This window comes from Symphalangus syndactylus, chromosome 10 (assembly GCF_028878055.3).
Source record: "Symphalangus syndactylus isolate Jambi chromosome 10, NHGRI_mSymSyn1-v2.1_pri, whole genome shotgun sequence".
NCBI classification, from domain to species: Eukaryota; Metazoa; Chordata; class Mammalia; order Primates; family Hylobatidae; genus Symphalangus; species Symphalangus syndactylus.
In genome coordinates this window covers 60,228,201-60,248,625 of record NC_072432.2, presented here as the reverse complement: position 1 = coordinate 60,248,625, position 20,425 = coordinate 60,228,201, and the positions used below count along the sequence as shown (strand labels likewise).

The window sequence follows — 20,425 nt, the reverse complement described above, 5'->3', positions numbered from 1 at the left end:
AGGAATTCAAGACCAGCCTGGGCAAAATAGCAAGACCAAATCTCTACTTAAAAAAAAAAAATCTACGGATTGTGGTGGCGTGTGTCTGGAGTCCCAGCTACTTGGGAGGCCAAGGTGGGAGGACTGCTCAAGCCCAGGAGATTGAGGCTGCAGTGAGCTGAGATGGTGCCACTGCAGTCCAACCTGTGACAAAGCAAGACTGTGTCTTAAAAAAAAAAAAAAAAAAAAAAAAGAAAAAGTTTGTCTGAGCGTGCTGGTTCATACCTGTAATCCCAGCACTATGGGAGGCTGAGGCAGGTGAATCACTTGAGGTTGGGAGTTTGAGGCCAGCATGACCAACATGGTGAAACCCCATCTCTACTAAAAATACAAAAATTAGCTGAATGTGGTGATGCATGCTTGTAATCCCAGCTACTTGGGAGGCTGAGGCAGGAGAATCACTTGAACCTGGAAGGTGGCAGTTACAGTGAGCCAGGATCGCACCACTGCACTCTAGCCTGGGTGATGGAGTAAGACTCTGTCTCAAAAAAAAGAAAAAAAAAGTTAATGATTTTTAAAAGGAAGAACACAGTTTGAGATGTGAGATTTTATCAAAGAGCTATAGTAATCAAGACAGTGTAGTATGGTATAAAGGATAAATAAATATAGATCAGACATTGAGGTTCAGAAATGAACCTAAACTTATATGGTCAACTGATTTTCAGCAAAGGTGTCAAGGTTATGTGGAAAAAGAATAATTTTTTCAATGAATTGTGCTGAAATAACTGGATAATTATTTCCTCACATCAGACACAGAAATTAATCCAAAATGGATCATAGACCTAAATGTAAAAGATAAAGTCATGAAATTCTAGAAGAAAATTTTCTAGGAGAAAATCTTCATGGCCTTGGATTAAGTAAATATTTCTTAGGACACAAAAAGCATGAGCTATAGAAGAAAAAAATGCTAATTTGGACTTAATCAAAATTAAAAATTTTTGCTCATGGGTGAATACCCCTAAGAAAATGAAAAGGCAAAGTCATAGATTAGGGGAAAATATTTGCCACACATAGCTCTGACCAAGAACCTGTATCCATAATATATAAAGAACTCATAACTCAGTAAGACTGTCAACCTAATTTTTTTAAAAAGGGGCAAAAGAGTTGAGTAGGTATTGTACAAAAGAATATACGTGGCTGGGCGCAGTGGCTCATGCCTGTAATCTCAACACTTTGGGAGGCCGAGGCAGGCGGATCACCTGAGGTCAGGAGTTTGAGACCAGCCTGGCCAACCTGGTGAAACCTGTTTCTACTAAAAATACAGAAATTAGCTGGATATGGTGGCACACACCTGTAATCCCAGCTACTTGGGAGGCTGAGGCAGGAGAATTGCCTGAACCTGGGAGGCAGAGGTTGCAGTGAGCCAAGATCGCATCACTGTACTCCGGCCTGGGTGACAGAGCGAGACTCCATCTCCAAAAAAAAAAAAAAAGAATATATGTAATTGGTCATTAAACAGATGAAATAATACTAAACATCTTGATCACTGGAGAAATGCAAATTAAAGAAGAAGGAATATACAAGGTCAAAGGAAGGAAGTTTTATTTGTGTTTTAGGGTAGAACTACCTTAAAAACTAAAATCTACATCATCTTCAATCTGTCACCTTTTTTCTAACTATACAAATATATACATTTTTTGATACTCCATCAGACCTTCACTTCAGTATGTTTTAATGCAGAACTATTTCTCTTTTCTTCTTGAGTCCTGTTCTTTCTGTCTTCATTACCATTACATCATCAGTATGGTATCAGACTCAAAATTATGAAGTCCTTTATTTGTTTATTCTTCCAGGAGACATTTGTCATATTTACTCCTTACTAGAAACTTGCCTGCATCTAGGTAGAGATATCAAGTTGGTGGTGGAAATCATGAGAGGGATTGGGGCTGGAGATAACAATTTAGAAATTATCAGTGGATAGATGGTATTTAAAGCCATTTGTCTGCATGACATCAGTTAGGGAGGTGTGCATGGGTAGGATAAGAGAAGTAACATGACGATCCCTGAGGTAGTTCAACCTTTGGAAGGCAGCTAAGTGAAGGTGGGTGGCTCAGCCCTTGAAATGAAATGAAATAGCCAGTGAGAATCGTGTTTCAGAGGACAAGTCAAGATACTGTAGGAAGAGGACAGATTACACTGTGAACTGCTGCTGATAGGTCAAGTCAGAGGAACACTGAGAAGTGACTACTGGATTTGCCAATGAGAAGGTTACTGAAGTAGGTATAAGAGAAAATAGAACGAGAGGAAATAGAGATGGCTTTGTTTTTGAGAACTTACATTAAGAGGAATGTTGGGTGGTAACTGGAAGGCAACATAGGAGACTTGTTTATTTTATTTTGAAAAGGAAGATTTTATAGCAAGTTTGTAAGCTAATGAAGATTGTCTAAGGAAGCAGGGAAAATCGACAATGTAGAAGAAAGAAGGGAAGAGCAGTGTTCTTTTATGGGTGAGTAGAAGTGGGGGTGAGCACAGAAATGAAGAGGAATGGCCTTTGTTAGGGGCATAGATAGTTCACCCATAGTGACAGGAAGGCAGGCAGTGTTGTGGGCTTAGATTTAGGTCAGTCACTAAATAATTCTTGAGCTTTTAGTATGTACAAGGCACTGTTCTTATGAAAACAAACTTTAAAAAAATATTTAAGTAAAGAAATTTAAATAGAGATATAGATGGTTTAACCAGGTATCTGTTTTTTGTATACCACTATTAGCATCTTAACTGTTTACTAGTATACAATTTTATCATATTGTTTAGTATTCAGTTACAGCAGACTGTGATACTGAAAAAACTTTGTATTCATTTGTATATCCATTATCTCCCAAGTAGATTGTAAACTGCCCATGAGTAGTTGCTTTCACTTATAGCTGTAGTGCTCCTGAGCCAACTGAACAACTGCTGAGATAATCCTAGGAATAATGTATGCTGAGGGTATGCCGTGCTCTCTATGTAATGAGTTCCTCACATTGACTCATCTGTGGAAGACTTGCTTGAGCACGGTGGGAGTGATGTCTCTTCAGTGGCACAGTCTTCATTCTATTTCTTACCCTTTAAATAATTCACATTTTTCTGTGCATGGAATTAAATTTTCAAGTTAAGTTATGGTATAGTGGAATATACCGTATTTTTGTTTATTAAATTTGTGTTAAAATGATAACGACTAAATCTTAGGAGAGTAATAGTTTATTTTGTAGTCTCCTGTATGATCCTTTGAAGATTCTTAATTTTTATCCTGATTCCATTTTTCTCCTTACTGTATTTAGTTCCATCCCTTTCTCTACCTAATGGAGGACAAAGTGACATTAGAATCCAATAAATTGTTTCAGTTTTTAATTATTTTCTCATGCCTCTTTCTCTCTCCCTCCCTCCCTCCCTCTCTCTCTCTCTCTCCCCCTTCCTCCCTCCCTCTCTCCCTCTCTCCCTCTCCCTCCCTCCCTTTCCCCCCTCCCCTCCCCTCCCTTTCTTGACGGAGTCTTCCTTTGTTGCCCAGGCTGCAGTGCAGTGGCACGATCTCAGCTCACTGCAACCTCTGCCTCCTGGGTTCAAGTGATCCTCCTGCCTCAACCTCCCAAGTAGCTGGGTTTACAGGCATGCACCGCCACCCCAGCTGATTTTTGTATTTTTAGTAGAGACAGGATTTCGCTGTGTTGGCCAGGCTGGTCTCGAACTCCCAACCTCAAGTAATCTGCCCGCCTCGGCCTCCCAATGTGCTGGGATTACAGGCATGAGCCACCATGCCCGGCCTCTCATGCCAGTTTCTTTCTTTTCTTTTCTTTCTTTTTTTTTTTGAGACAATGTCTCACTCTGTTGCCCAGGCTGCCAGGCCGGAGTGCATTGGCTCAGTTTCGGCTCACTACAACCTCTGCTTCCAGGTTCAAGTGATTCTCCTGTCTCAGCCTCCTGAGTAGCTGGGATTACAGGTGCCTGCCACCATGCCTGACTATAGAAACTCATGCCAGTTTCTATAACCATTTGTGTAATAATGAGCTACCTCTACACTGTATCATTCACTGTGATATTGTTTCCACTGCTAAATATTTCTGCTTTTTAGTTTTTTTTTTTTTTTCACTTCTTTATGGTAGGTAAAAGATTCTTAAAAGATTTCAAGACCATACTGTTATTTTATTTTATTTTTTTTTGACAGAGTCTCACTCTGCCACCCAGGCTGGAGTGCAGTGGCAAGATCTCAGCTCACTACAACCTCTGCCTCCCGAGTTCAAGCAATTCTCCTGCCTCAGCCTCCCAAGTAGCTGGGATTACAGGTGTGCACCACCACACCCAGCTAATTTTTGCATTTTTAGTAGAAACAGGGTTTCACCATGTTGGCCAGGCTGTTCTTGAACTCCTGACCTCAGGTGATCTGCCTGCCTCGGCCTTCCAAAGTGCTGGGATTACAGGCATGAGCCACCATGCCTGACCACTGTTATCTTTTGCCATAGATTATTTTATAGATTTTATTTTAATATGTCATCTGTGTTTTTAATGTATGCTATATATTATTATTGCATATACTTATGTATTAATTATCCATAATGGTACAACAATATTACCGCAAACAGTTGCTTGAAACAATACACATTTATTATCTCACCATTTCTGTGTGTCAGGAATGTATGTGTAACAGAGTTGGGTTTTCTGCTTAAGGGTCACAAAGCTCCACTCAAGGTGTTGGCCAGAGAGGTGGTTTCATCTTAGACTCAGTGGGTGATGGATTTGCCTCCAGACTTACACAGTTGGCAGAATTCTGTTCCTGTAGGCTGCTGGACACAGGACTTCAGTTTCTTGCTGGCTGTTAGCTTGAGACTGCTCTTAGCTTATTGCCCTGTGGCCCCCTCCATATGGCAGCTCACAGCATTGCAGCTTGTTTCTTCAAAGCCAGTAAGGAAGATAGTCTTCTCCAAGACAGGCATTATAGCTTTATGTAATGTAATTATGTACACATGATTATTCTGTCTCTTAGTTTGAAGCAAGTTGCAAGTTTCATTCACAATGAATGTGAACACCAGGAAACAGAGCTCTTTGGAACTAAAGTTTATCTGCCACAATTTATTTGCTGTATCTTTACATGAGATATGTGTTTCTTTTATTCAGTAATTTTTACTACTTATTTGGAGTGATAATTGTGGATTTTACTTTTTCTAACTAGATTCCATTGGCCGTGACATCCCCAAAATGCTTGAATTATTTAAAAATGGACATGAAATTAAGGTAGATGAAGAAAGGGAGAACTTTCTCCAGACCAAAATAGCAACAGTAAGTTACAATGAAAATTATCAAATAATCTTCTTTTTTTTGTTGTTCAAGTAATTCTTTAATAATTTATAATATTATAAAATACCAGTCATTTGAACTTGTTCTGGGCACTAGCATTAAGAATGGCATTAAACATACACATAGATACTTTTTTTATTCTATAAATTAAACTTGTAAATTTTAATGGTACTTGAGAATTTCTTCCAGTTATGTGGTACTCTCACATTTACTTGTACTTTGCCTTGATGTATACACTTTTGTATTTATGTATTATATTTTAAGCTTATTGAGAATAGGGTTTAGATTTTGTAAGTCCCCCTAATCAAGATTGCATAATGCTGAGCACATAGTAGGTGTTCAATACTACTTTAGTGGAATTGAGTAATTTGCTTTATTTTAATGAATTATGTCCAATTTTCTTTGCTAATGTTTTTAAAATTGTTTGCCTGCTTTTAGAAGATGCTGGAAATCAGTTTCCAAAGCCAGTTTTAGGACACTAATATAGATATGCCACATTTCTAGGACTGTGTTTTAAAATATATTGTCATTACAAACATTAAAGTTATTTATACTAAGGAATCTCTAAAGTGCCTATCCAACATATGTAATTTTTTTCTTGTTCATTTACTATAGGAATAACAGTAACTGATAAATTGATAGCAAAATTTAAACAGGACCTACCAAGTGTCAGGTGCTATTCTAAACAATTTTTGTATATTCTGTCTTTTAATTGTTAGCCATATGAGAGGTAAAATGATCACTCCTGTCTTATAGATGAAGGCATGCAAGCCTAGAAAAGTTAAATAACTTTTCCAAGGTCTCACAGCTACTGTGAGGCAGAATAAGCATTTGAACTTTGGCAATTTCCTCTAGTCCAGGCTCTTTATCCCTATACCATCTTGCCTCATGACTGGAGTTATTTGAATAGCTATTGTTCTTTCTCTTTGCCTTCCCATCTTACTCTTAAGGGGAATTCTGCATTATAGCTAGTAGTCCAAGTTCATTGAGCTGTGCCCACTGCAGGTCATCAGAAATATAGAAAAAGCTGAGTGACACAGCCTAGGCAATGTGGTGAAACCCCATCTCTATAAAAAATACAAAAAAATTAGTTGAGTGTGGTGGCATGCACCTGTAGTCCAGCTACTTGGGAGGCTGAGGCGATCCCTGGGATCACCAAGGTTGCAGAGTGAGACCCTGTCTCAAACAAAACAAACCAAACCAGAAAGTAAAGAAAAAGCTGGGTGCTATGTTGCCCAGGCTGGCCTCAAACTCCTATGCTCAAATAATCCGCCCTTAGCCTTCTGGGTAGATGGGACTACAGATGTATGCCACCATGCTAGGCTTCTCAGCTAGTTTTATGGTCAAAAAACAAAAAAATTTGCTTTAGAAATGGAGCAAAGCAGGTTTAATCTAGTTGGGGAAACCCCAGCTTGCGATCATTATTGTCAAAGCTCAGCTCCAATTTATTTGACACTGAGCTCTGCTCCAGTCTAATGTTGGAATTTCCTTGTTCCCCAAAAGGCCTTTGGCAGCACTTCTTGTTTCTTAGGGTTGACAACATTGTAATTGAAAAACCAAACAAATGAAACATAAAATACAAATTTTAAGAATCTATTCTGAAGTTGTAGAGACTTGAGTTTGAATACCTTTTCAGCTATTTCAGAGATGGCAGACTTTAAGCAAGTTTCTTAATGTTGTTGTGTCTCAAATTTCCTCATCTATAAAATATGTATAATAGTACTTATTTCACTATGTGGTTTTGAAGATTACATAAAATTTTAAAATGGTGACACGTATTGTTATTGTTTTGGTTGGCCTTTTGGGACTGTGGAGTATCCTTATATGGCTCTTTTTAGCTGGATTAAATCTGTCTTAAGTAATGTTTTCAGTTATTCAGTAGTTAATAGTTTACGTAGAACCTGACTCAGAATATAAGAAACCATGACATCGCATTCATTTTTTTCAACAAATACCATAGTGATTAAGACATAGGTCTTTTGGTGTTTTAGACATGAAGTCCTTGCCCGTGCCTATGTCGTGAATGGTAATGCCTAAGTTTTCTTCTAGGGTTTTTATGGTTTTAGGTCTAATATATAAGTCTTTAATCCATCTTGAATTAATTTTTGTATAAGGTGTAAATAAGGAAGTGATCCAGTTTCAGCTTTCTACATACGGCTAGCCAGTTTTCCCAGCACCATTTATTAAATAGGGAATCCTTTCCCCATTGCTTGTTTTTGTCAGGTTTGTCAAAGATCAGATAGTTGTAGATAGGCGGCATTATTTCCGAGGGCTCCATTCTGTTCCATTGATCTATATCTCTGTTTTGGTACCAGTACCATGCTGCTTTGGTTACTGTAGCCTTGTAGTATAGTTTGAAGTCAGGTAGCGTGATGCCTCCAGCTTTGTTCTTTTGGGTTAGCAATGACTTGGCGATGTGGGCTCTTTTTTGGTTCCATATGAACTTGAAAGTAGTTTTTTCCAATTCTGTGAAGAAAGTCATTGGTAGCTTGATGGGGATGGCATTGAATCTATAAATTACCTTGGGCAGTATGGCCATTTTCACAATATTGATTCTTCCAACCCATGAGCATGGAATGTTCCTCCATTTGTTTGTATCCTCTTTTATTTCATTGAGCAGTGGTTTGTAGTTCTCCTTGAAGAGGTCCTTCACATCCCTTGTAAGTTGGATTCCTAGGTATTTTATTCTCTTTGAAGCAATTGTGAATGGTAGTTCACTCATGATTTGGCTGTTTGTCTGTTATTGGTGTATAAGAATGCTTGTGATTTTTGTGCATTGATTTTGTATCCTGAGACTTTGCTGAAGTTGCTTATCAGCTTAAGGAGATTTTGGGCTGAGACAATGGGGTTTTCTAGATATACAATCATGTCATCTGCAAGCAGGGACAATTTGACTTCCTCTTTTCCTAATTGAATACTCTTTATTTCCTTCTCTTGCCTGATTGCCCTGGCCAGAACTTCCAACACTATGTTGAATAGGAGTGGTGAGAGAGGGCATCCCTGTCTTGTGCCAGTTTTCAAAGGGAATGCTTCCAGTTTTTGCCCATTCATTGTGATACTGGCTGTGGGTTTGTCATAGATAACTCTTATTATTTTGAGATACGTCCCATCAATACCTAATTTATTGAGAGTTTTTAGCATGAAGTGTTGTTGAATTTTGTCAAAGGCCTTTTCTGCATCTATTAGATAATCATGTGGTTTTTTGTCTTTGGTTCTGTTTATATGCTGGATTACATTTATTGATTTGCGTATGTTGAACCAGCCTTGCATCCCAGGGATGAAGCCCATAGACATGGGCAAGGACTTCATGTCTAAAACACCAAAAACAATGGCAACAAAAGCCAAAATTGACGAATGGGATCTAATTAAAGAGCTTCTGCACAGCAAAAGAAACTACCATCAGAGTGAACAGGCAGCCTACAGAATGGGAGAAAATTTTTGCAACCTACTCATCTGACAAAGGGCTAATATCCAGAATCTACAATGAACTCAAACAAATTTACAAGAAAAAAACAAACAACCCCATCAAAAAGTGGGCGATGGACATGAACAGACATTTCTCAAAAGAAGACATTTATGCAGCCAAAAAACACATGCAAAAATGCTCATCATCACTGGCCGTCAAAGAAATGCAAATCAAAACCACAATGAGATACCATCTCACACCAGTTAGAATGGCGATCATTAAAAAGTCAGGAAACAACAGGTGCTGGAGAGGATGTGGAGAAATAGGAACACTTTTACACTGTTGGTGGGACTGTAAACTAGTTCAACCATTGTGGAAGTCAGTGTGGCGATTCCTCAGGGATCTCGAACTAGAAATACCATTTGACCCAGCCATCCCATTACTGGGTATATACCCAAAGGACTATAAATCATGCTGCTATAAAGACACATGCACATGTATGTTTATAGCGGCACTATTCACAATAGCAAAGACTTGGAACCAAGCCAAATGTCCAACAACAATAGACTGGATTAAGAAAATGTGGCACATACACACCATGGAATACTATGCAGCCATAAAAAATGATGAGTTCATGTCCTTTGTAGGGACATGGATGAAACTGGAAATCATCATTCTCAGTAAACTATTGCAAGGACAAAAAACCAAACACCGCATGTTCTCACTCATAGAAGGGAATTGAACAATGAGAACACATGGACACAGGAAGGGGAACATCACACACCAGGGACTGTTGTGGGGTGGGAGGAGCAGGGAGGGATAGCATTAGGAGATACACCTAATGCTAAATGACGGGTTAATGGATGCAGCACAGCAACATGGCACATGGATACATATGTAACAAACCTGCACGTTGTGCACATGTACCCTAAAACTTAAAGTACAATAAAAAAAAAAAAAAAAAAGACGTAGGTCTTAATCACTAAGTAGTAGATCACTAAGTAGTAGATCAGACTACTTGGATCTTTTGGAGATACAATTTCTTAATGAAAAGGAAATTATGTGTTTAAAGAGATTTTTTTTTGAACACTTAGTATTGCAGTATAGTAGGATGTTGAGAGTGGGTTTTAGATTCCTGTTGTCTTGATTCAAACCCTTGTTCCAGCTAGAAAGAGCTGTACCCCCTTGCTCTCTGAGCCTCAATTTTTCCCCATTTCCCATTTCTCCTGTATATAAAATGATGGTAATAATATGTACCTTCTAAGCTAGGGAGGAATAGATGAGATAATAACATAATAACCATTTAGCAGAGTACTTCTGTCTAAGGGGGAGTAACAGGGACCTAATTTATCCTCTTACCTAAAAAAAATCAGCATTATTTGATACCAAAACCGACAAAGAAAACTGCAATACAGTATCATTCGTGAACATAGGTGTAACAACTGTAAACTAAATTTTAGCAAATAGAATACAGCAATATATAAAAAGGGTAACATATCATGATCAGGTAAGGTTTATTCTAGGAATGCAAGGTTAGTTTAACATTCAACAATTAGTCATTACAGTTCACCATATTAAGAAAGTAAAACACAAAAGCCATATGAGCATCTCAGTGGATGCAGAGAAAGCATTTGACAGAATCCAACATCTGTTTCTGATTAAAAAGTCTCAGCAAACTAGGAATAGAAGTCCATGTCCTTAACCTGAAAAGAATAGCTAAGAAAAGTCAAAGCTGACATCATATTTAGTGGTGAAACACTGAATGTTGCATTTCTCCTAAGATCAGGAACAAGACAAGGACATCCCTCTCACTGCTGCTTCTTTTAAACATTGATCTGGGGCTTCTAGTCAGCGCAGTCAGGCAAGAAACAGAAATAAAAAGTCAACTAGATTAGAAAGGAAGAAGTGAAACTGTCATTATTCACAGATTACATGTTCTAGCCACTAGAACAACGAAGTGAGTTAACTAAGGTTGAAGGTAGAAGCTCAATGTACAAAAATGTTTCTGTATTAACAGCAAGGAACAATTAGAAATTGAAATGAAAAAGCAACAAATGCCATTTGTAGTAATAGCAAATATATTAAATACTTAGGGGTAAATCTGACAAAGATGTGGAAGATCCATACACTGAAAACTTTAAAGCATGGTTAAGAAAAATAAAAAATCTAAATAAATGGTGACTATATACCTTGTTTGTGTATCAGTAGACTCAATATTGTTAAAAATATCAATTTTCCCCAAGGTAATCTATAGATTCATAGCATTCTCAGTCAAAGTACCAGTTAACAGTTTGTAGAAACTGACTAGCTGATTCTAAAATTCATAGAAAAATGCAAAGTATCTAGAATAGCTAAGACAACTTTTTTGAAAAAGAACGAAGTTGGAAGTCTACCTGATTTCAAGATTTATAAAGCTGCAGTAATTAAGACAATGTGGTATTGACATCAAAAGAAAACAGTTAATGGAATAGAATAGAGAGTCCAGAAAGAAAGACAAAACATGCATGTATGGACAACTGATTTTCCACAAGGTACAATGGCATTTTTTCTGGAGAAAGGATAGTTCTTTCAACAAACAGTACTGGAATAGTTGGATATCTATATGCCATAAAATGAAATTCAACCAATACTTTAAGACATATATAATAATTAAGTAAAAATGAATCAAATACCTAAATGTAAAGCCTAAAATGATAAAACTTTGAGAAGAAAAACTTGGGTTAGGGAATGTTTCTTAGATAAGACATGAAAAGCATGATCCATAAAAGAAGAAATTGATAAATCACCCTATAAAAATTAAAAGCTTCTACTCTTTAAAAGACACCGTTAAGAGAATGAAAAGACAAATTACAGACTGAGGCTGGGCACGGTGGCTCACGCTTGTAATCCCAGCTTTTAGGGAGGCCGAGGCGGGCAGATCACGAGGTCAGGAGATCGAGACCACAGTGAAACCCTGTCTCTACTAAAAATACAAAAAAATAAGCCGGGTGTGGTGGCGGGTGCCTGTAGTCCCAGCTACTCAGAGAGGCTGAGGCAGGAGAATGGCGTGAACCTGGGAGGCGGAGCTAGCAGTGAGCCGAGATTGCGCCACTGCACTCCAGCCTGGGTGACAGAGCGAGACTCCGTCTCAAAAAAAAAAAAAAAAAAAAAAAATTACAGACTGGGAAAAATATTTGAAAATCATGTATCTGATAAATTCAGAATATGTAAAGAACTGTCAAAAACTCAATAAAACTACCCAATTTTAAAAATCAAAAGATTCGAACACACCTCACTATGGAGATATATAGATGACAAACATGGAAAGATGCTCAGCATCTTTAATTGTTAGGAAATGTAAATGAAAACCACAATGGGATAACACATCTATTTGGAATGAATAAAGTTAAAAACAGGCCATACCAACTGCTGTAAGGATGCGGTGGGACTTGAGCACTCTTACAGAGTTTGTGGGTATGTTAAATGATGCAACCTCTTTGGCAAACAATTTGGCAGTTTCTTAAAGTTGAACATCCACCTACTATATGATCCTGCCATTCCACTTTTAGATACTTTACTTAGGAGAAATGAAAACATGTGTCCATGCAAAGACTTGTAAGCAAGAGTTCGTATCAGATTTATTTGTGATAGCCCCAAACTAGAAAATTTCCAAATGTTCACTGCAAGTGAATATAAAAAATATTCTTCAGTAATAAAAAGAAATAAAGTTGATACATTCTACAATACTGATGGATTTCAAAATAATTGTGCTGAGTGAAAGAAGTTAGAATAAAGGGAGCACATCCTGTATGATTCTTTTTGTATAAAATTCTGGCAAATGCAAACTAATGTATGATGACAGAAAGCAGACCAGTGGTTGCCTTGGGGCCAGAGGTGGGTGAAGAGGGGCAGGAAGGAAGAATTACAAAGGCACACAGTAAATTTTGGGAGTGATTGTTATGTTATTCTGACTGGTGATTGTTGCATGTGTGTATACATAAGTCAAAGCTTAGTGAATTGTATGCATCAAGAATGTGGAGGGGGTGGAGCCAAGATGGCGGAATAGGAACAGCTCCGGTCTACAGCTCCCAGCCTGAGCGACACAGAAGATGGGTGATTTCTGCATTTCTGTTTGAGGTACTGGTTTCATCTCACTAGGGAGTGCCAAACAGTGGGTGCAGGACAGTCGGTGAAGCGTACTGTGTGCGAGCTGAAGCAGGGCGAGGCATTGCCTCACTCAGGAAGCGCAAGGGGTCAGGGAGTTCCCTTTCCTAGTCAAATAAAGGGGTAACAGATGGCACCTGGAAAATTGGGTCAGTCCCACCCTAATACTGCGCTTTTCCAACGGGCCTGGAAAACGGCACACTAGGAGATTGTGTCCCGCACCTGGCTCGGAGGGTCCTATGCTGATTGCTAGCGCAGCAGTCTGAGATCAAACTGCAAGGTGGCAGTGAGGCTGGGGGAGGGGCACCTGCCATTGCCCAGGCTTGCTTAGGTAAACAAAGCAGCCAGGAAGCTCGAACTGGGTGGAGCCCACCACAGCTCAAGGAGGCCTGCCTGCCTCTGTAGGCTCCACCTCTGGGGGCAGGGCACAGACAAACAAAAATTCAGCAGGAACCTCAGCAGACTTAAATGTCCCTGTCTGACTGACAGCTTTGAAGAGAGTAGTGGTTCTCCCAGCACGCAGCTGGAGATCTGAGAACAGACAGACTGCCTCCTAAAGTGGGTCCCTGACCCCCGAGCAGCCTAACTGGGAGGCACCCCCCAGTAGGGACAAACTGACACCTCACTTGGCCGGGTACTCCTCTGAGACAAAACTTCCAGAGGAACTATCAGACAGCTGAATTTGTGGTCTCACGAAAATCCGCTGTTCTGCAGCCACCGCTGCTGACACCCAGCCAAACAGGGTCTGGAGTGGACCTCTAGTAAACTCCAACAGACCTGCAGCTGAGGGTCTTGTCTGGTAGAAGGAAAACTAACAAACAGAAAGGACATCCACACCAAAAACCCATCTGTACATCACCATCATCAAAGACCAAAAGTAGATAAAACCACAAAGATGGGGAAAAAACAGGGCAGAAAAACCGGAAACTCTAAAAAGCAGAGTACCTCTCCTCCTCCAAAGGAATGCAGTTCCTCACCAGCAACGGAACAAAGCTGGATGGAGGATGACTTTGACAAGTTGAGAGAAGAAGGCTTCAGACGATCAAACTACTCCGAGCTACGGGAGGAAATTCAAAACAATAGCAAAGAAGTTAAAAACTTTGAAAAAAAAATTAGACGAATGGAAAACTAGAATAACCAATGCAGAGAAGGGCTTAAAGGAGCTGATGGAGCCGAGAGCCAAGTATCGAGAACTACGCGAAGATTGCAGAAGCCTCGGTAGCCGATGCGATCAACTGGAAGAAAGGGTATCGCTGATGGAAGATGAAATGAATGAAATGAAGTGAGAAGGGAAGTTTAGAGAAAAAAGAATAAAAAGAAATGAACAAAGCCTCCAAGAAATTTGGGACTATGTGAAAAGACCAAACCTACGTCTGATTGGTGTACCTGAAAATGACGGGGAGAATGGAACCAAGTTGGAAAACACTCTGCAAGATATTATCCAGGAGAACTTCCCCAATCTAGCAAGGCAGGCCAACATTCAGATTCAGGAAATACAGAGAACGCCACAAAGATACTCCTCGAGAAGGGCAACTCCAAGACACATAATTGTCAGATTCACCAAAGTTGAAATGAAGGAAAAAATGTTAAGGGCAACCAGAGAGAAAGGTCGGGTTACCCACAAAGGGAAGCCCATCAGACTAACAGCTGATCTCTCAGCAGAAACTCTACAAGCCAGAAGAGAGTGGGGGCCGATATTCAACATTCTTAAAGAAAAGAATTTTCAACCCAGAATTTAATATCTAGCCAAACTAAGCTTCATAAGTGAAGGAGAAATAAAATACTTTACAGACAAGCAAACGCTGAGTGATTTTGTCGCCACGAAGCCTGCCCTAAAAGAGCTCCTGAAGGAAGCACTAAACATGGAAAGGAACAACTGGTACCAGCCACTGCAAAAACATGCCAAATTGTAAAGACCATCGAGGCTAGGAAGAAACTGCATCAACTAACGAGCAAAATAGCCAACTAACATCATAATGACAGGATCAAATTCACACATAACAATATTAACTTTAAATGTAAATGGGCTAAATGCTCCAATTAAAAGACACAGACTGGCAAACTGGATAAGGAGTCAGGACCCATCAGTGTGCTGTATTCAGGAAACCCATCTCACGTGCAGAGACACACATAGACTCAAAATAAAGGGATGGAGGAAGATCTATCAAGCAAATGGAAAAAAAAAAGGCAGGGGTTGCAATCCTAGTCTCTGATAAAATAGACTTTAAACCAACAAAGATCAAAAGAGACAAAGAAGGCCATTACATAATGGTAAAGGGATCAATTCAACAAGAAGAGCTAACTATCCTAAATATATATGCACCCAACACAGGAGCACCCAGATTCATAAAGCAAGTCCTGAGTGACCTACAAAGGGACTTAAACTCCCACACAAATAATAATGGGAGATTTTAACACCCCACTGTCAACATTAGACAGATCAACGAGACAGAAAGTTAACAAGGATATCCAGGAATTGAACTCAGCTCTGCACATAGTGGACCTAATAGACATCTACAGAACTCTCCACCCCAAATCAACAGAATATACATTTTTTTCAGCACCACACCACACCTATTCCAAAATTGACCACATAGTTGGAGGTAAAGCTCTCCTCAGCAAATGTAAAAGAACAGAAATTATAAGAAACTGTTTCTCAGACCACAGTGCAATCAAACTAGAACTCAAGATTAAGAAACTCACTCAAAATCGCTGAACTACATGGAAACTGAACAACCTGCTCCTGAATGACTATTGGGTACATAATGAAATGAAGGCAGAAATAAAGATGTTCTTTGAAACCAACGAGAACAAAGACACAACATACCAGAATCTCTGGGACACATTCAAAGCAGTGTGTAGAGGGAAATTTATAGCACTAAATGCTCACAAGAGAAAGCAGGAAAGATCCAAAATTGACACCCTAACATCACAATTAAAAGAACTAGAAAAGCAAGAGCAAACACATTCAAAAGCTAGCAGAAGGCTAGAAATAACTAAAATCAGAGCAGAACTGAAGGAAATAGAGACACCAAAAACCCTTCAAAAAGTTAATGAATCCAGGAGCTGGTTTTTTGAAAAGATCAACAAAATTGATAGACTGCTAGCAAGACTAATAAAGAAGAAAAGAGAGAAGAATCAAATAGATGCAATAAAAAATGAAAAAGGGGATATCACCACCGATCCCACAGAAATACAATCTACCATCAGAGAATACTACAAACACCTCTATGCAGATAAACTAGAAAATCTAGAAGAAATGGATAAATTCCTCGACTAATACACCCTCCCAAGACTAAAGCAGGAAGAAGTTGAATCTCTGAATAGACCAATAAGAGGCTCTGAAATTGTGGCAATAATCAATAGCTTACCAATCAAAAAGAGTCCAGGACCAGATGGATTCACAGCCGAATTCTACCAGAGGTACAAGGAGGAACTGGTACCATTCCTTCTGAAACTATTCCAATCGATAGAAAAAGAGGGAATCCTCCCTAACACATTTTATGAAGCCAGCATCGTCCTGATACCAAAGCCTGGCAGAGACATAACCAAAAAAGAGAATTTCAGAGCAATATCCTTGATGAACATTGATGCAAAAATCCTCAATAAAATACTGGCAAACTGAATCCAGCAGCACATCAAAAAGCTTATCCACCATGATCAAGTGGGCTTCATCCCTGGGATGCAAGGCTGGTTCAACATACGCACATCAATAAATGTAATCCAGCATATAAGCAGAACCAAAGACAAAAACCACATGATTATCTGAATAGATGCAGAAAAGGCCTTTGACAAAATTCAACAACCCTTCATGCTAAAAGCTCTTAATAAATTAGGTATTGATGGGACGTATCTGAAAATAATAAGAGCTATCTATGACAAACCCACAGCCAATATCATACTGAATGGGCAAAAACTGGAAGCATTCCCTTAGAAAACTGGCACAAGACAGGGATGCCCTCTCTCACCACTCCTATTCAACATAGTGCTGGAAGTTCTGGCCAGGGCAATCAGGCAGGAGAAGGAAATAAAGGGTATTCAATTAGGAAAAGAGGAAGTCAAATTGTCCCTGTTTGCAGATGACATGATTGTACATCTAGAAAACCCCATTGTCTCAGCCCAAAATCTCCTTAAGCTGATTAGCAACTTCAGCAAAGTCTCAGGATATAAAATCAATGTACAAAAATCACAAGCATTCTTGTACACCAATCACAGACAAACAGAGAGCCAAATCATGAGTGAACTCCCATTCACAATTGCTTCAAAGAGAATAAAATACCTAGGAATCCAACTTACAAGGGATGTGAAGGACCTCTTCAAGGAGAACTACAAACCACTGCTCAATGAAATAAAAGAGGATACAAACAAATGGAAGAACATTCCATGCTCATGGGTTGGAAGAATCAATATCGTGAAAATGGCCATACTGCCCAAGGTAATTTATAGATTCAATGCCATCCCCATCAAGCTACCAATGACTTTCTTCACAGAATTGGAAAAAACTACTTTAAAGTTCATATGGACCCAAAAAAGAGCCCGCATCGTCAAGTCAATCCTAAGCCAAAAGAACAAAGCTGGAGGCATCACACTACCTGACTTCAAACTATACTACAAGGCTACAGTAACCAAAACAGCATGTTACTTGTACCACAACAGAGACATAGATCAATGGAACAGAACAGAGCCCTCAGAAATGATGCCACCTATCTACAACTATCTGATCTTTGACAAACCTGACAAAAACAAATGGGGAAAGGATTCCCTATTTAATAAATGGTGCTGGGAAAACTGGCTAGCCATATGTAGAAAGCTGAAACTGGATCCCTTCCTTACACCTTATACAAAAATTAATTCAAGATGGATTAAGGACTTAAATATTAGACCTGAAACCATTAAAATCCTACAAGAAAATTCCTAGGCAATACCATTCAGGACATAGACGTGGGCAAGGACTTCATGTCTAAAACACCAAAAGCAATGGCAACAAAAGCCAAAATTGACAAATGGGATCTAATCAAACTAAAGAGCTTCTGCACAGCAAAAGAAACTACCATCAGAGTGAACAGGCACCTACAGAATGGGAGAAAATTTTTGCAACCTACTCATCTGAGAAAGGGCTAATATCCAGAATCTACAATGAACTCAAACAAATTTACAAGAAAAAAACAAACAACCCCATCAAAAAGTGGGCAAAGGACATGAACAGACACTTCTCAAAAGAAGACATTTATGCAGCCAAAAAACACATGCAAAAATGCTCATCATCACTGGCCATCAGAGAAATGCAAATCAAAACCACAGTGAGATACCATCTCACACCAGTTAGAATGGCCATCATTAAAAAGTCAGGAAACAACAGGTGCTGGAGAGGATGTGGAGAAATAGGAACACTTTTACACTGTTGGTGGGACTGTAAACTAGTTCAAGCATTGTGGAAGTCAGTGTGGCAATTCCTCAGGGATCTAGAACTAGAAATACCATTTGACCCAGCCATCCCATTACTGGGTATATACCCAAATGACTATAAATCATGCTGCTATAAAGACACATGCACACGTATGTTTATTGCGGCACTATTCACAATAGCAAAGACTTGGAACCAACCCAAATGTCCAACAACGATAGACTGGATTAAGAAAATGTGGCACATATACACCATGGAATACTATGCAGCCATAAAAAATGATGAGTTCGTGTCCTTTGTAGGGATATGGATGAAACTGGAAAACATCATTCTCAGTAAGCTATCGCAAGGACAAAAAACCAAACACCGCATGTCCTGACTCATAGGTGGGAATTGAACAATGAGAACTCATGGACACAGGCAGGGGAACATCACACTCCGGGGACTATTGTGGGGTGGGGGGAGGGGGGAGGGACAGCTTTAGGAGATATACCTAATGCTAATTGACGAGTTAATGGGTGCAGCAAAACAACATGGCACATGGATACATATGTAACAAACCTGCCATGTACCCTAAAACCTAAAGAATGTGGAGGATATCCAGTGGAATACTATGCAGCAATAAAAAAGAATAAACTAAGGATACATATTACAACATGGATAAACCTCAAGAATATTATGCTCAGGGAAAGAAGCCAGACACAGAAACTACTTGCTGTATGATACCATTTATATGAAATATTCAGAAAAAGCAAAAGTATAAAGACAAAAAGTAGATTAGTAGTTGCATAGGAGGGGTGGGAGGAAACAAGTATTAATGCTAAGTGTGCATGGTTGTATTGGGGTGATAATGTTTTCAAACTGATTTATGGTGATGGTCGCACAACTCGATCAACTTACTAAGAAATATTGAATTTTACATCAGAAAATGGTAAATAATATATGCAAAGTATGCCTTGATAACATTATTTTAAAATGTGCAGTATGTCAAGTTTTACAAAAGTAAAACAAGGTTTTGCTTTTACAAAATAGTAAAAAACTGTACCATTGTATTATGCAAAATAATTGTTCCATAAATTTTATTATTGATATTATAGTTAAAAATTTAGAAATGATTTTACAGCAATTTAATGAGGTTTCCTTCAGTGAAATTATTCTAATTATGCAGTTGAAAATATTGAAGATGTGGTATTTGTGTATGTATGTGTGTTTGTTTGTAGCCAATATGTTATGACAAATTGATATAGAATGAGTGCAGCAGGTAAAAGGGCACTGATGGTATCACATGCCTATTAAGCGTCCTTATTTTGGATAAAAAGAAGATATCTAGAACAGGGGTCAATAAATGACAACCAGGGGCCAAATCTGGTTGTGGCTGTGGCCTGTTTTTGTAAAGCCTGTGAGCTAACAATGGCCTTTACAGTTTTAAAGGTTGTAAAAAATAAAGGATAGCTACAGAGACTGGATATGGCCCGCGAAGCCTAAATCATTCACTATTTGGCTCTTGATTTGCTGACTTCTGATCTAGAAAGATGTTTTTTGGGAGAGTGAAATGGATTAGTTTTGTGTGTCTATTTACCTGTACAGGAGAGACTGTCACTGTAGTTAAATCATCTTGATGTCTGTTACGATTCTGCGCTTCAAGATCCATTTCTAGTATTGATGTAATACGGAATTGATCTTGAGTAGTTTATAGTTTTCTTTCTGTATCACTGTGCTAAATATAATCCGTTGAATGATCTTTCTTAATTATTTAACTTGAGGATTAGTATCTTGGATATTAGAACTCAGCCACTAATGCCTTTGTGTATCCAAACTGTGTATACTAATGCTGTTATAGTCAGCCAGTATCTAACATTTGTCAGCAGTACTTGCAGGTAAATTAGTTTTTTTCGCTTCTCTTTGCTTGTTTTTTAGACAGGGTCTTACTCTGTCACCCAAGCTGGAGTGCAGTGGCTCGATCTCAGCTCCCTGCCAGGCTCAAGTGATCCTCCCATCTCAGCTCCTTCACCCAGTAGCTGGGACTACAGGTGTGCGCCACCATGCCCAGCTAATTTTTGTATTTTTTGTAGAGACGGGGTTTTGCCATGTTGACGAGGCTGGTCTCGAACTCCTGGGCTCAAGTAATCTACCCACCTCAGCCTTGCAAAGTTATGGGATTACAGGCA

At 39.0% G+C, this 20,425-nt stretch overlaps 1 protein-coding gene across 2 annotated transcripts in view; it reads left to right on the top strand.

The window, feature by feature from the left end:
- Window positions 1-20,425, top strand: part of MRPL1 (mitochondrial ribosomal protein L1) — a 104,164-nt gene that overhangs the window by 44,397 nt on the left and 39,342 nt on the right. The window contains exon 7 of one of the 2 annotated variants that reach the window (XM_063610385.1): window positions 5,180-5,286. In XM_063610385.1, the coding sequence (XP_063466455.1) occupies window positions 5,180-5,286 (107 nt within the window). Of the gene's footprint in view, window positions 1-5,179; window positions 5,287-20,425 lie in introns of those variants that run through there. The other variant, XM_055297241.2, reaches the window with a different exon arrangement.